At 44.9% G+C, this 16,841-nt stretch overlaps 1 protein-coding gene across 1 annotated transcript in view; it reads left to right on the top strand.

Annotated features, from left to right (window-relative positions):
- Positions 1 to 16,841, top strand: part of LMF2 (lipase maturation factor 2) — a 197,991-nt gene that overhangs the window by 62,857 nt on the left and 118,293 nt on the right. The window contains exons 5-8 of the mRNA XM_085653752.1: positions 1,796 to 1,974; positions 3,420 to 3,558; positions 4,002 to 4,136; positions 9,568 to 9,673. Of these exons, the coding sequence (XP_085509878.1) occupies positions 1,796 to 1,974; positions 3,420 to 3,558; positions 4,002 to 4,136; positions 9,568 to 9,673 (559 nt within the window). The remainder of the gene's footprint in view (positions 1 to 1,795; positions 1,975 to 3,419; positions 3,559 to 4,001; positions 4,137 to 9,567; positions 9,674 to 16,841) is intronic.

Raw genomic sequence — 16,841 nt, 5'->3', positions numbered from 1 at the left:
GTTGGCAGGGGCTTGTAGATTTGTGATGTGTTCTGCCTTTATGTTAACCATCTATTGTCCTTTTATTAATACTTAATCCACACAGTTGTAGGGATCTTCTACTCTTTTCTCATCCTTTTATCATATGCTGACACATTACTGATAACCATGGTATCTGTTCTTGTTCTCAAGTTACTTGTTTGACCTAATTGGCCCGAAATTCCTCTGCATGTTTCTGAAAGGCTGTGCTTTTTCTGTCAGAAGGTGGGTTCTTTATTTGGCATAGATGGGAAGCTTTACTTACTTCATAGACCCACCTTGGTTACTCTTTGACACTAGTTTCCCTGAAACTCTGCTCAACCCCTAGTATCCATTGCCCAAGCAGCATTAACCCCCCCCCCCCCGATAAATGCATGTTAGGTTGAACAAGAAAACACAATCAAATTCACAAAACACATTCAGAAAAATGTAATCAGCAAAAAGACACACAAACGCAACCATGAATAAGGGTAACCTGAGACGTTTTTAAACTTTATGGCAGATAGTAAAGCACTGTTGAAAAATATCAATTTGAGGTAAACTGGAACTTGGGTGAGATTTCAGGCCAAGTTGGAGCCGAAGGTCTGATATACCAAAGCGGGCCGCCCTGGTCAAACATTTCACCTTCCGACACAGTCTGTTCTCTCGAATAAAGAATCTTGCAGCAAGCTCCAAGACACATTTGTAATTCTTAGCCATCTATTTCGCTTCACTGTTGGGATAATTTAATGCATCATCTATGTCCACGGCTCTCGCAATAGTCCAGTAGGTCAAGGCTGGAAGTTGTGGTAGTCGGCTATCTAAAAATAATAAATTAAAAAAGCACATGGAAATTAAAGAATTGCAACATTTGCTGACACAGCAATGTCCTTTTTGGATTTCTTTTTTTTGTTTGAGAAATCCATTGCAAGAAGTGTGTGTGTGTGTACATGCACATCAAAAAGCCATCTCAGATGGGTTTTCTCAAACAAAGCGCATTCTGAGAACCTCAGGCATCTGTATCCTCAAGACCAGTCTATAATTTTCTTTTTTTTTATAGAAAAGTCTGATTGGCTTTTCTAGTTCCTGTTCTAGAGAGAATGCCTTTTCCATTTACCCGAGGAGACCCAAAGCATACCCACTGATAATTGGCCATTTGTCACAGTGCAAGGGATTTATATTACTATTTGGGGTTGATCCACTGTCCTTGAAGAGATTAATCGTTTCTTTGAAAATCCTGTCCTAAAGAAAATGTGTTAAATTTGAGTCCGTAACCATGCATCACTGCCTGGAGTAAACCTGGATTGTCGCTCACTCCTCTTCTCTCCCACCATCCACGCTGAGAGAGTCAATCCATAAAAGGGAATGCTTGCTCATTCAGTTTGTGTGCTGGAGTGTTGTGGCCCCTGGACGCCAATGGTAAACTCTAACACTTATTGCCCAAAACCTCTTTCTGTCTTTGGACCCCCAAAAATAGCCCCACAGCCCAGTTTTACCACTCATCCTTTTAGATATGTTTTTTCTTCTCTCTTATTTTAATAGCCTTCTTCTGACCCTTGTCTGTTCCTCCTGACCAACTGCTGTGATGTGATTAAGTTCGTCTGTCTGATTTTCCCACATACCATATATCGCTGCTTGCCTACTTTGTTCTTTTTTCTACTTCAGTGTTGACTGTTTATTACCAAACCCAATCCACAGTGATCTTGGACAGACTGTTCCTGAGCCATCACTATCAAACAAGATCAGTGTATCCTGAAACATTCCTCTCCATTGTTCTTATCTTTATCTCCTCTTCCAGCGCTGACCTATCACTACGAAACGCAGTGTATCCCAACACCGGCTGCCTGGTACGCTCATCAGTTCCCCGTTTGGTTCCAGAAGTTCTCAGTCGTTGCCACCTATGTGATTGAAATTGCCATCCCTCTTCTGTTCTTCGTTCCTGTTCGCCGCCTGAGGATCTTCTCCTTTTATTCCCAGGTGTGATTCTTTGACCTCCACATTGATTTGGATGGGTTAGATGTGGGGTAGATCTTATTAATAATATAAATAATGCCCTAGTAAATGTACTTGTAGCCGATCAACCCAAGAAGGCATATTGCTCTTCAACACCATACATGTTGGCAGTTCAAGCTCTCCCATGGCATAGACTTGTCTGTACATGTATTGATTATATTACAACGTCCCATGTTTGGTGAAAATCATGATTTGCAATTTCTTACTGAGATGCAGACAGCCTTTTTTGCCTACACTATTTTCACCGTTTTAAAATTTGAGTTTGTCAGAACTATTGAAATCTAGACTACAAAACATTTCATATTTCAGAGAAAACTGTTGTCTGAGAAGGTTGTCCATAGTGTAAACCTTTGACAACCGCAGTCATTTTCACTTTGTTTTCAATGGCTTTTTTCTATTGTCCTTTGTTCCTGCTTGTGATGACACCCAATGCTCGTTTCCACCTTTGCTGAAAAGCTCTGGTTTTTACCACCCCATATAATGTGCTCAGGATTGACAGGTGTGACATGGCACAGTGGCCAAACATAGTCCTGGATAATGTTTCACTGACTCTATACTCTGAATTGTTTTGTAGCATTCATATAGATCGTTGTACTCTGAAATTCCTAATCAGCCTTTCAAGATGCATGGTTGATTAGGGCATATGTTGTAGTTAGATCTCTGTGAGGTGCTGGATAAAAGAAGTTTAGGGATGTCCTCATAATATGTTGTTGCATCTCTGCAAAGCAACAAAGTGTGTTGAGGAACAGTGCAGGAATAGACATGGTCTCACAATCTGATACTTAGCAATTATGTAAGCATTTATAATAGTTGTGTGTTCGGTAAGAGCCAGGTCTTTAATGTTTTCCGGAATGTCTAACGGTTGTGAATCATTCCTATTCTGTTAGTGTGTTCCAAATGTTAGCCCTTTGAACTGGTCAACAGTACAGTAAACCTAGATCATAGAGTTTTATTTTAGTGATGCATATGGACTTTGTGCTGAGCATAATGGGATACATGTCAAAGCATAGTACTGTAGGCGTAGTTCTGTAGGCATAGTTAAGTGATGTGATTAATGTCTTGATAGTTTGGTGACTTATGAGCTGCTTCGAATTTGCTTTTTTTTTCCCCGCGGGAGGGGCTGGTGTTCATAGTCAGTCCATCCATGTGGAGTTATGTTTTCTAGCCGGCGCATCAGACAAATTTGAATATCACAGTTGAGGAATAGTTTTGGGGTTGGAGCTATGAGCAGATTGCTATTCAGCTGTTATTCTGTGCACAGCAAGCATGTTTAGTGTGTGCAACAGGTTTGATTGTCATGGGAGCTTCAAGAAGGCACCTAAGACCTTTCTCCTTGATCAGATATTTGTCTAGTGCAGTCAATTGATGTTTAAAGTGTAAAGTTAAGATTTTTATCATTTGTTTTATAGGTTTTGCTTCAGTTCTTGATCATCATAACAGGGAACTACAACTTCTTTAACTTGCTGACCATTGTACTGTGCTTCTCACTTCTGGACGATGAGCATGTGGGGTTCTGGTTGGGTCGCAGCAAGAAGAAAACCTCAAGCTGTAAGTAACTGTGTCCGTCTTATTTAGTTTCCAGGATGTCTTTTTATAGCTATCCCATATCTCTGTATGGACCGATCTGTACATATGACTTCAGCTTTGATGTTCAGCTGTTTGTCTAAAAAGCAATCCCTCTGAATGTAGGGGTGGTGGTTGGTGGGGAGAACCTGGATGCTGCATTAGGCCAAGTTGATCCTGGACCATTTCATCAAAACCCCCTCCTTGTTCTATGTGATGCAGCAGTGGCCCCATGTTGAAGAGCCTTGTGTGTGTGTTTAATGCTTCTATTGGATACAAGTATGTACACAGAAGAGCAACCTCTGAGTTAGAAAAAAAACAGGCTTGCAAATTGTATTTTGGAGATCTATTGTCTAGTTGATAGAAAGGTGATATTACCAGTTACAACAATGAACCGTCTTGTTTGCGCCCCTATCCCTTCTCTGCAGCATGGACATCAACCCTGCAGTCTGTTTTGAATGCTCTCCTGGAACTTTCTGGCTATTGCTTATTGCTGTATGGAAGCGCTCGATATTTTGGCCTGAAGATTAATTGGGAAAACCAGACCATCGAATCCAAGCCAGGTATAGTGTCTATGTAATGTCTAGCACATGCACTTTAATCTCTGTAGACCAATACCTGTGCTGCAACACAGAATATGATCAGAATCCCGTTCTGCCACCTAAATCCTACTTTGAGTTCATGAAGTAGTCTTGTGGGTACCCAGCGGGTTTGTCCATGTGGGCAGATATCTATTCTATTTACATTTTCTGCTGGAAGTTCTCTTCCAAGGGCATCCCGTAAGTTACTGATAAGGGGAGCAGAGAGGGACAGTTTGGGTTTTTCACCAGCTAATATTTACATTGGCTAGTTTGAGGGAACAAAATGAGCTGATGGGAAATGGATATAAGTATTTTTTTTAGTCACATTGGTAAAAACATCTCGCCACACACTGACACGCATGGGCCCATATTCTACAAGTAAGTTATGAGACACATCATACTTTGCGGTTCAGCTGGCACCAGGATGGAGGGTTGGCTTCAGCATGCTGCCATGGCCACCAGAGAGTGGACCCCCCTCTTAATAAGGGGATTGTTCTTTGTTGTGTGGAAACTGATAAGGCACTTTGCCCAATGCTGGGAGAGAAGACGCCAGACTATGGGTGAAATCTTTTCTGGATCCCAAGCCACCTTCCAGACTATTCCCAGTATTGACCAGCCCTGCAGCTGTGACCCGTGCCAAGATGAGATCGTTCCTGCTGCACAGAGCTGGATTGTTCTGCTAGCAAGAGCCTTCCCAATCAACTAGAAAAATTGCCTAAGGGTCCGCTATCATTAAGATTCTCATAGAGGATGTCACTTACAGATTACAGCTTCCCAGGAACGAAGACGTCCTGGCAGAATAGCTGGCCAACGAGTGGAAATCACCAGGATCAACATCTGGGATACAGACTTGAAGCACCATGTGTGTGTGAGCTTGCTCCATCTCCAATTCATTCTGTGCCTCTAAGGCTTGGGCGCCTGGTTCTGGTTTATCTAGGAGGTTGCCCAGTTCTCGAAATATTGCTGGTTGATGTTGAAATTGGTACTTGTTTTCCTTAAAGGCCTGCCTGTCCTGGTTAGATTGGTGGCTCTCTTAGGTGTCTTGGTTCAGTAGGTGCCCCTGTCATCAGAAAAAATTGATTGCAGCTAGTAGTTGTCAAGATGCAAGTCCCGAAAGAACAAATCGCTTTAGGAACGACCTGATGAGTACTGGCTCACTGGTCCATGTGTCACAAAAGAATCTAGGCCCACACGTTGCCTACAAAACTAATAGTTGAACTTTGACTTTGGCAACGGTGTCAGAAATAAGACGCATTTAGCCTCTCACCAGAGACCTTTTCTCGTGAATCAGGTGTACTTTGTTTGAGTGAAGGGTTTTGTTAAGAGATTTTGTTTGTAATTACACTTTATTCCAACCCTGATACCTAAGGATGACCTAGTACCAGAAATGGGTCCAGAAGCTTTGCATCTGCATCCTGTATAACATCATAAGAGCCCTTTGCAAGTAAGATTTCTTACTAAAACATCAAGGCCCTATTACTCCCAAGTAAGCTTGAAGTATAGCCATTGTTAACAGAAATTTACCGGCTAGCAATAAGGAGCTCTAAAAACATTTGCTGTCATATATAAATCCTAGCAGGTGCTAGCCTTCTGTTTTTTTTTTTTTTTTTGGGTACATCTCGGTTTCAATTTGCTCTATATATTTATTTGTTGCAGCACTTGCTTCTGCATTAAAGCCGTGACTTGACTTTGATGTGATTTTAAATAATTGCTGCTGTTATTTAAATTCTCTGCACTTGTGCTGCAGGTGTGGGCGCATAACGGGGGCTAAGGGGTAAATAACAGCTGTTATTACCCTGTGTGTGAGAAAAATATGGCAATTGCCACCCCCATGCCCCCCCCCCCCCCCCCCCCCCACCACCAAAAATGGGGACCATTGGATAGGCAGGAGCAGCCTCTTCCCTCCATGTTCGAGTGAAAAAACAGCTCTATCCTTCCGGACCACTTCCACTGCCTTTTCTCTTGCAGCTGCCTGTTCACAAATCTTTTTTGAGCTCCCTCCCTTGCCCAGTCAGCTAAAGAAAAATAAAGGTCTGCCTTTTTTTGTTTGGCTTGGCTTTTTTGGCTTTACTAAAAGCAAGGGGAGGAGCCCAGACTGTCCTCCATGATTGGTAGCTGCTTTCGAAGAGTTTGAGGGAAAGCTAGTGAAGCATAGAGCCATTTAAACTTTTTTTTTTTTTTTCACCCAGACATTCATGTGAGAGAAGTTTCAGCGCTCCCTATCTACTCATAAGCGATATGTTGGCAGCAAGCCTGCCACAGAACTGTCTCTTTGTAGGCCTCTACCTTTATATATAGCCAGCAAAGGCAGAATTCTGATTGGCTGCTCACCTCCCAGCATTCTTGCCAGGTGCGAATGAGTGTTGCGTACTGCATATATTCCAGCACAAGTCATCTAAGTTAAACTGAATAAATAAACTATAAACCTTTTTTTGTATTTAATGGTGTAGGTTTGGGCTTTTGACTCTGTTAATGTATTTAGGTAGTTTCTAATCTGCAAATATTTAAAGAAGGCTGTGTTGGGCAATTGGAATTCAAACTCGAGTTTAATGAGACTTTTGATTAAAATAGCTGATATTTCCACAATAAAACTAGAAGCATGCATTTTGGCATTTATTTATTTTTACAATTTCCTAATCTGTGCCAAATCTCAGAAAAAAAACCCTGAGCGATTTCAAGTCATACCGGTTTTATAAATCATGGATTACCCGATTGAAGTAGTATATAAAGTTTGTCTGGGGAAAGAAAGACGTCAAAGAATTAATGTGTGGGATTGTTATTTTGAAAGAGTTGATAGTCTAACCCATAGCTGCCAATTATTATAGGCACATCTGTGGCAATGTCACCCCCTTCACTCTTTCCCTTGGAAGACTACCTAGTCACAGAGCTCTCCTGGGTCTTTTATTTTGTCAGATCAAGCTTAAGATAAAATGATGAAGCAATTTAAATAGGGCGGACCCTAAACCTGTATAGTAGCTCCAGACCATTTATCATTTTTATGATGTTTGTTATTCCTAGCAGTTATACTGGTAGGTGTATCCATTGACAAACCGCTAAGAGACGATCCCTATAAACCTTTTTTGCAATTAGCATTAAATGCTTTCTCATAGTTACAAAGTCCACCTTACGGTACTTTTTTGGACAACTAGTATGTTTTTGGATTGCAAGATGCCTGCAGTAAAATCTGGAACTAAAATAGTTTACATTTGTAGGGCACAAGGACCCAAATTCCACTGCCTTTTCTTTTGATATTTTCATTGTGATGTTAATATTTGTAAGAGAAAACTGCATTTGAAGAAATTGTATTATTTTGACCAGGTGAGAAAGGACAGGCCGGGCGTGTGCATCATTGAATAGCGACTCATAGTTAATGTGCCACTAATGCAGATAATTTTATATCATCTGTAACTACTGAATGAACATTGGGTCAATGTTCATTCTGTACATTAACTCCCATAGGAAACCCATGGCACTCGAAGTAAAGCAGAATCATAGCCATAGGTTCCTTTAGTAAGTAAATTCATTCTTTGGAGGCGCAGTGGTTCCTGTGGTTCACTTCCTCGCCGTTCTGTTAAACTGGGGAGAGGAGGGATGAGTTCTTTGCGGAGTACTTTATACAGTTCTGTGGGTGGGGTTTCTGGTCCTTCAGCTTTCCCTAGGGCCAGATCCTATATGGCCTGGTGGATTTCCTTATACTTTCGAATAGTGAAGGCTTTGCATTAATTTTTTTATTTTTTAAAGGGCAATTATTTAAATATTGTTTGAATTGTTACCTAAGAAATAAGATAATGTATAACTATACAGTACATCCTTAACACAGTGGCAATTTCACTGGTGTTATTTTTCATTTGTTCTGAATCAGGCTTTAGGTAGAGTATTTGGTTTGTATTTGTTTGCTCTTTTAATATATAATTTAAGTAATCCACCAGATCTTTTTCCTGATTCAAAATTTTGAATCTTTTGCTCTTATGTTTGATCGGCAGAATGAGCTAAATGAACAACTTTTATTTGTCCTTTTATTGCCTTAATTTGTTTGTAAAATATGTTACTTCGCATGGGCTTTGTGGCATGATTCTGAATGTTGCCCTGCATCTTTTGTTCTTTATGTTCAGGCATAAGCTTTAAAAGAACACCAACAACACAATACATGATTAGTGGTTTAGGTGTAAAGCTACCCCTATAGCAGCGGTTCCTGAATTACTTGTAGTGCAGGGAGAGCTTTCTCTAAATCCAATTATTTTTTCAACATTTTTTATGCCTTTGATCTAATTCAACATGTCTGTCCAGGGATACTGTTATTTTTTTTTTCTTGTATTCCTCCTTGCCTCCTGTCTCCATTATCTAGTCCTTTGAGATTCCATGAAAACACATGCATTTACCTATTATGTGCATTATCCTCTGTTTGTCAGCATCTCTCATTGCTGAACTTTCACATTCTTGAAAAACAATTATCTCGATCCCGCCTCCCTTCCCTTGATTTCTCAAGAATCTTGCACATCTTTCCCAACTGCCCTTGTCACCTTAACTTGATGTGCAGTTCACCCACCACGAGATCCTCTGACGCACATGTTCTTCTGCCCCTGTGGAGCCTTTCATGACTGGTAGCCATGGATATTAAAAGGCTTCTGAAATTAGGCTCACAGCCTCATCTCTAATGCAACCTTGTGCCTTATTGATCCTGACCCTAATGATTATATTATAGTCTGATTCTTTACCAACCGAGGTTTGTAATCACAGTGGTGTTGAAGTGCGTAAGTAATTCTCTCCTGATGTAGGTGTCGCCCCCGCGTCACTCTAAAGATAAAACTTTAATGTGAGATGTAGTGAATAGGAAGCCCTCTTAATATTAGGAAAACAGGCAATATCCTTCCTGTTATTTTATGAAGTATGTAACGCTACATTACAAAAAAAGAAATAGCTTGTCTATTGTCTCACTTGACCTACAATCTGCCTTCTAAAGAATAGCTGCAGTCTTTCTCGATTCTTTCTAGTCTGGCTTTTGCACTCTTGTGTTAGACCATATGTAATTTGCCTTTCATAGCTTACCTTAAATGACTATAGTTTTTGCAAATAAGCCTCCGATCCTAGTTCCTTAAATGTATCAATTATTTTCCACAGGAGCCATCTTTTGTCCATCATTGAAGTGAAAAATGTACCCTAAAAAGTTAAATCTGCCACCGTTTGGTTTCCTGGCACAGGCCTCAGATTGAAATGTTTGTCAATACGATGTTTGTTTATTGATGCTAAATGTTCACCGTTTCTTATCTTCTTGCCATGACTGTAGTGGGTTTCCAGGTGCCCACTGGACATACTTCATAACTGTTTTAATTCTGTTGTGACTTCACCCGTTTGTCTGTTATTTTCTTGTCTTGCAGTGTAAATCTCATAAAGACCTTGTTACATTTCTTTTCAGCATTTACGTACCATGAGTTTATGCAGTGGCTTAAAGCAGTCATGCTGCCAACAGTAGGAATTGGAGCACTCTCACTTTCTTGGGAAATCCTCTCTGCTATGTACAGGTGCGTTCCAGTATGTGGGGTTCTTCAGTAGATCTATAGGCGGTACCATACATTTATCATGGGACTGCAATAGGTGCCCTTGCTGCAGGTGTATTTTAGGGCACATGTTTGCATGTGTTATTTTTCAGCTGTCACAACCTAGAAGTCCGCTTCCTGGTTGTTGCCGCACTTAACTACACCCATATATTACACAATGGTTTGTTGACCACCTTATGATATCACTCAAGTTTACAGAATATTTTCAGACTGTTTCATGTCAGGTGTAAAGTCCATACTGTACTAATTTCTCATTTTTATTTTGGTGCCTTGTGAGCTTAAAGGGTGCCAATACATACTCGCGATTTGGACACGAAGGCTTGTTACTTTACTCCGATATTTTATTTATTTAAGCGCCAGAATCGACCCCCGAAGGGGCATCTCTGTGCTAGGACGGGCGGTTTTGAGAGAGTAGTCCATTATGAACTAGAAACCGAAAAGAAAAGTCTTAAGCTGCTTCCTAAAGAGAAGATGGTCCGTACACTGCCGCCGCTGTAGGGGGAGAGAATTCCAGTGACCAGGGCCCAGGTAGGAGATGGACTTGCCCCCCAGGTGGGCCCTTTTAATTCTCGGAGCTTCAAGTAAGGATTTAGATTCAGAACGCAGAGACCTCCGGGGCTTATAAAGAGTGAATTTATCCACGAGGTAAGTGGGGCCAGATTTGACCAAAGCCTTGTGTACAATACAACAAACCTTGAACTTCACACGCTCCCGTATAGGGAGCCAATGTAGTTTATAAAGCGAAGGGCGGGAAGCAGTCCTTGGAGGGGCATTGACAATCGGGCGTGCCGCAGTGTTCTGGACAACCTGCAATCTGTCAAGAGCGGCCTCATTGGCAGAGGCCAGCAGACCGTTGCAGTAATCCAAGCGGCTTAAAACAAGAGCCTGTGTCACGGTTTTCCGGGTCGAATCAGGAAGCATAGGGAAGATGCGGCATAGCAGGCCCAACACTTGGAAACAGAGGCAAGCTGTCTGAGCGGCATGTTCCTTCATTGTTAGGGTCTGATCAATACGAACGCCAAGATGTTTTACAAGTCTTCGGAGAGGGAGGGGATCCAAAGTCTGTTGGCCACCAACTGGGGGTCCACAGTAACTGGGCTTCCCCAAAAAGCAGAATCTCCGTCTTTCCAACATTACACTGAAGGAAATTGCTCCTCATCCATTGAGAAATAGTTCTCATTCCCGAGGAGAAGGTTTCCTGCACTGATGGAGTGTACTCTGCAAAAGGAAAGAGCAACTGAGTATCATCAGCATAGGAGATGGGGATGAACCCACAACTCTTCAACAGAGTGGCCAAGGGTGCCACATAAATATTAAACAAAACCCGACTGAGCAGGGTCAAGACTACCCGTCCGTTCGACATAGTTGGAAAGATGTGTATTTATATGCTTCACTAAAAGCTTGCTCAGGAAAGGGAGGAGAGAGATAGGACGGAGATTGGAAAACTCTGTCAGCGGAACCTTGGTGTTCTTACGAATGGGCATAACCTGTGCAGCTTTCCATTCTAAAGGGACATAACCCTCTCTTAAGGAGAGATTGAGGAGATGTGTAATGGAAGGGGACAAATAGCCAGCAAGAGAAGAAGTAATCTTAGCCGGGATGATGTCTTGAGGGGACCCTGATTTAATGGTGCAAATCAATGACTCTACTTCTACCTGTGTAACCGGAGGAAAGCTCTCCAATAGTTGGGTAACTATCTGTACAGGTGTCTCAGGTGGTAAAATGACTAAAGGATGATTTCCTGATGAAACTTTTATCATAAATAAACACTATTTTCTGCATGAAGAAGGTTCCGATGTCGTGTCACAATTTTTGCGTGGGGGCCACTACGCTCTCACAGGCTATAGGGTTAGTAAAAGTTTGAAGGATACGGAAAAGCACTTTGGGGTCATTGTGTGCCTGGTCCAATTGTAATACTATGTGGGCTGTACGTGCTGCCCTAATTTCCCTATGATAATTGGCCAGGAAGGCATAAAATCGATCTGTCATTTCCATCATGAGTGCGGCGCCACCCTTTTCATGTTTTCTACAGACACGCTTCAGTACACGTAACTGGGGAGAATACCAAGCATGCGGGGGCCGTTGGAGTAGTAGAAAAAGATTTTAAAGGCACTTAAAACAGCCAAATTATATGTGGTGAGGGCGTCTACTATATTACTTAAGTCTAAGATCCGTGTTTCTACGAAGAGCGTTTGGAAGCTCTCCGGGGTGACTCCCTTCCATTGGCGATGACGATGGTGAGTGACATGGCTAAAACTACTTGTCTTCCTAGGGGCACGAATGAGGAATTCAATTGACGCGTAATCGGACCAAGGTAATACCTGTGGAGATTCACAAAAAACATTGGAAGAGTTGGAGAAAATAATATCCAATGTATGGCCAGCTATATGTGTGGGGCCCTCATTGAGTTTAAATAACCCTAATGTGGCTAAGTCAGCCAAGAGTGTCATGGCATCGACGTTGGAAGCACATTCACTATGTATATTGAAATCGCCCAGCAATAAAAAATTGCTAACCGCGATCACGTGCAGAGCAATCAATTCAACAAGTTGTAAAGAAAATTTGGTTAGAGGCGCCAGGAGACCGATAGACAAGAGCCCCCTTCCAACTTGTTTGGGGCGCAAGATCTATACGAAAGACCATAACTTCCATAGTCAGGTCGCTTCGTTGTTCTAATATAGTGACCTTAACACTATGTTCGAGGCATATGAGCTGCAGATTGTACACTTAGCATAGATCGCCATCTGGTGTTGGGCCCGGATGTTTGCAGTTTGTTTTTCTTCTTGGACAGTCTTTGGAAGTCACGAGTTTGGTGACTCCTCCTTCGGTCCGTACTGCGCATGGGCTTCGGCTCCATCCTCAGATTGTTTTTTTCCGCCATCGGGCTCGGATGTGATACTTCGTGCTCCGGCTTCGAACTTCTACGGTTCCAGCCTCGACGGAAAATCCTAGTTTCTTCGAGTTTCTTCATCATCATCTTCATCTCTCGAAGCGGCACTTTCTCCATCCCGTACATCGGCACCGGCCTTCGGGCCCTCCTCGACTCCGGTCCCGGCCGATGGAAAGGACTCCGTTCAAAAAGTGCCCAAAATGTGGGTCTAAATTTCCCCACACCGACCTCTATCAGGTGTGTAACCTTTGCCTCTCTCCTGAACACGAGGCTAGAGACTGCCCCGCCTGCAAGTCTTTTCGATCGAAGAAGACCATCCGAGATCGAAGAGCTCGACGCACCATGGCGCACTCATCCTCTGCAGCTCCACCGGACATCTTCGGAGACGGCGCCGAAGCTTCGGGGCAAACACACACCGAGCAGGAGGAAGACGTCGTCAGCGCTTCCGAGGCCGACGACTCCGACGTGGAGGACGTTACACCGGCGCAGCGGGCCGTGAGTACTATGCCCCCTCCCACCCCCGCGCCGAAAACCAAAGAGACTCAGGTTACTCCCTCGCCTGCCGGCCTGGGCAAAACCAAAACCAAAGCTTCTATCACCCCACCTACGGGCCCGGTGTCGAAGCCTCCAAAGTCTCACGGCAGCTCGGGATCGAGCCAGCCGACGCCCGGTGCCGAAAAACAGCATCCGGCACCGAAGAAAGCAATATCCAGCTCGACTCCGAAGCCACCGGTGCCGAAGCCTGGACACTCGGTGCCGACCAAACACAAACATAAATCTGTCGGCACCGACGCCCCGGCGCCGAAACCTCATTCGACGCCGAAACACCCGGAGACCTCAAGAAAGCATGGCGCACACAAACCATCGAAACCCTCGGTTCCGAAATCACCGGTGCCGACAGACGATTCGGCACCATTGGCTCTGTTTACACCAGACCCTTTACAAAAGACTCTGTCCAAAGATCCAAAGACTGGGCTTTTGACTTTAATTACCAAGAAAAGACGCCTTGATACTCCGGCTCCTCCTCCTCCACCCAAAAGGAAGGACTCTGCTACTTCTCCCCTCAGAGTGCCCTCCCCACTACCGCCTCCCCTACCTCCTCCACCTCCTCCACCCCCTCCCCCTCCCAGGTCTCCGCCACCTCTACCTCACTACGATCCGGCCCCATCCCCAGATCCGGATGACGGGGACCCGGACAATTACCCGGCGGACGCCCCAATGGATCCCACTCCACCAGGGACCCCAGACCCATGGGAGGATTACAATAACCCTGATATACCAGATATACCTCAGGACGACCTATATCCATCCAGGCCGTCTCCTCCAGAGGACTCCTTAGGGTTTCATCATTTAGTGCAGAGAGCAGCACACTACCATGGGGTGGACATGCACAGTGAACCAGTGGAAGAAGACTTCCTACTGGATACATTTGACATACAAGACAAATCCACTTCTATTTTACCCATGCTTAAGGGTGTCACCAAGCACGCTACAGAGGTGTTCAAAGACCCTGTCAGGGCCAGAGTACTGAACCCTAGAATAGAGAAGAAGTACAAGGCGGCACCCACAGACCCTGCATACATTAAGGGCCCTGCTCCCCTAGATTCCCTAGTTGTCTCCACAGCTAGAAAGCGGGCTAACTCCCAATCCTCAGGAGAAGCCCCACCGCCAGACAAGGAATCTAAACTTCTGGACGCGTCTGGTAAACGCACCGCCTCCCAGGCTGCAAACATGTGGCGCATTGCAAACACACAAGCACTGCTTGCGCGATATGACAGAGCACACTGACGAACTAGAGGCTCTTATGCAGCACCTTCCAGAAAAACACAAGCGCAAGGCTCCTGACCTGATACAGGAGGGTAAACTAATTACAAACACCTCCATTAAGTGTGCCCTCGATGCAGCCGACACTGCTTCTAGAGCCATAAATACCAGTGTCCTGCTTCGTCGCCATGCCTGGCTCAGGATCTCAGGGTTCAAGCCTGAAGTCCAGGCGTCCATACTCAATCACCCCTTTGACCAGCAAACTCTCTTTGGGCCAAAGGTAGACGAAGCGTTGGAAAAGATGAAAAAGGACACAGACACAGCAAAGTCTATGGGGGCACTCCAAACACAAGCCTCTAAACGTTCCTTTCGACGTTCGTCCTTTCGTGGCACAGGCAGAGGCTCCTCCACCGATAACACCTCTACCTCCTACAAGTCCCCTCCTCAAAATACCTTTTCAAAGGGCAATCAAAGGGGTGGTTACAGAGGCAACAACAATAAGGGCAGGGGCAAAACCAACAACACCCGTTCTGCCACCCCACCCGCACAATGACTCCCCTCCGCTCCCCCCAGACCATCCCACTCCGGTCGGGGGCAGACTACAAGACTTTATCCACACATGGGAGTCCATAACATCGGACAAATGGGTGACCCAAATCATTCGGTCAGGGTACTGTCTCGAGCTAACATCTACCCCACCCAATATCCCACCAAGGCACCGTCCAATGTCTCAAGAACATTCCACACTGCTCAAACAAGAGGTACTCTCACTCCTCCAAAAACACGCTATAGAGCAGGTCCCCGTCAATCAACAAAATCTAGGGGTCTACTCCCTATATTTCTTAATACCAAAGAAAGACGGGACCCTCAGACCCATTCTCGACCTCCGGCCTCTAAATGCCTACATACATTCAGACCATTTTCACATGGTCACCCTACAACAAGTCCTCCCACTCCTCTGCCAGGGAGACTTTCTCACAACCTTGGATCTGAAAGACGCATACTTTCACATTCCAATACACTCCTCTCACAGGAAATACCTCAGGTTTTGCAGCGTGAATCTTTCTGGATTCACTATGCTGTGCATTATTCCGCGATCTTGTGGTTGGGTCCGGATTCGTAGTCTTTCCTTTGTTTTTTTTTTTTTTTTTTTTTTGTAGCCCAGGTGGGCGTCGACGTCCACCATTTGGTGCACCTCCCGTGACGTCGTCGTGCTTCCTGCGGAAGTCCCACCTTTGGGGCGCCATCTTCAGATTCTTTTTTCCGCCGTTGGGTCTGGATCGACATCGGGAAGCTCCAGAAATTCACTCGGAGGAAGAAGGAAGAAAAGCGAGTTTCATCGATAGAATCAAGAGAAGACATCAGGAATAGAACAGATTTCATCAGGAGCGCGAAGAAAGAGGACCAGCGAGCTTTTTCTTCGACAGCCTTGGAGAATGCACGCTCAGAGACCCTGAGCGAAATGGACAAGACGCCATTCAAGTTCTGCCCAAACTGCCACCACAAGTTCGCGCAGAAAGACCAGCATCCGGTCTGCAACCTCTGCCTACCGGTGGATCACCAGAGTATCGACTGCAACGCCTGCTCAGCCTTCGCGCCGAAGACACTCAGGGTGAGAGAGAGGCAGAGAAGAGCCAACGCCAACATGGATGGCAAAGGGAAACCCCCGACACTCTACGAGCTGGGCCTCGACACGGACGACGAGGACAACGTCGCCGAGACAGCCGAAAACTTCACGGTCGTAGAGACCGACAAGAAAAAAGAAGACGAGGTAAGAGAATCGTCGAGCGCAAATCAAAAAACACCTCAAACACGAGGGGGACTCGAAGAAAACCGAGTCAAGGTCCACGAAGGGAGCCCCGGCGCCGAAAACTTCGACGTCCAAAGGGGGAACTTCGGACAAAAGGCCCAGCGGATCCTTACAAAAGGACTCCCTGGTGCAGAAAGACGCCGAAAGGCAAGGGTCGTCGAAATCATCCCATGAAACGAGCCCATCGACGCAGAAAGAACGTTTGACGTCGACGCAAGTTTCATCGAAAAGACCCGCGGTCGACGCCGAAAGCATCTCCGAAATGGAGAAAAAGAAGAGGCGGCTCGAGGCCGAAATGGAGAACATCCTTCAAAGGAAGAAGGAGTTCGACGCCAGGATGAAGGAATTCAAGATTCCAACGGTTTCATCGGCGGACGTCGTCGAGGTCGAAGAGGAGTTCGACGCCGAAGGGCTGACAAGGGAACTCGAAGAAGAAGAGGAGCCCTATTATGAGGAAGAAGCCGAGGAAGAAGACCAACAGTCGTTCTTCGAATCGGCGGCATCTACCAGCAACGACGTCGAATGGCACGATCTCGACACCGAAAACCCGGAAGAGCCCGTGGACACGTACCCCTCGAGGCCTTCGCCACCCGACGACATCGGGGTATACAATATGGTGGTGAAGAGCGCAGCACTGGCCTTCGGCGTCAAACTCGACGAGGAGAGGC

The sequence above is a fragment of the Triturus cristatus genome, chromosome 4_1 (genome assembly GCF_964204655.1).
Source record: "Triturus cristatus chromosome 4_1, aTriCri1.1, whole genome shotgun sequence".
NCBI lineage: Eukaryota > Metazoa > Chordata > Amphibia > Caudata > Salamandridae > Triturus > Triturus cristatus.
This window is presented reverse-complemented; position numbering and strand designations above follow the sequence as displayed.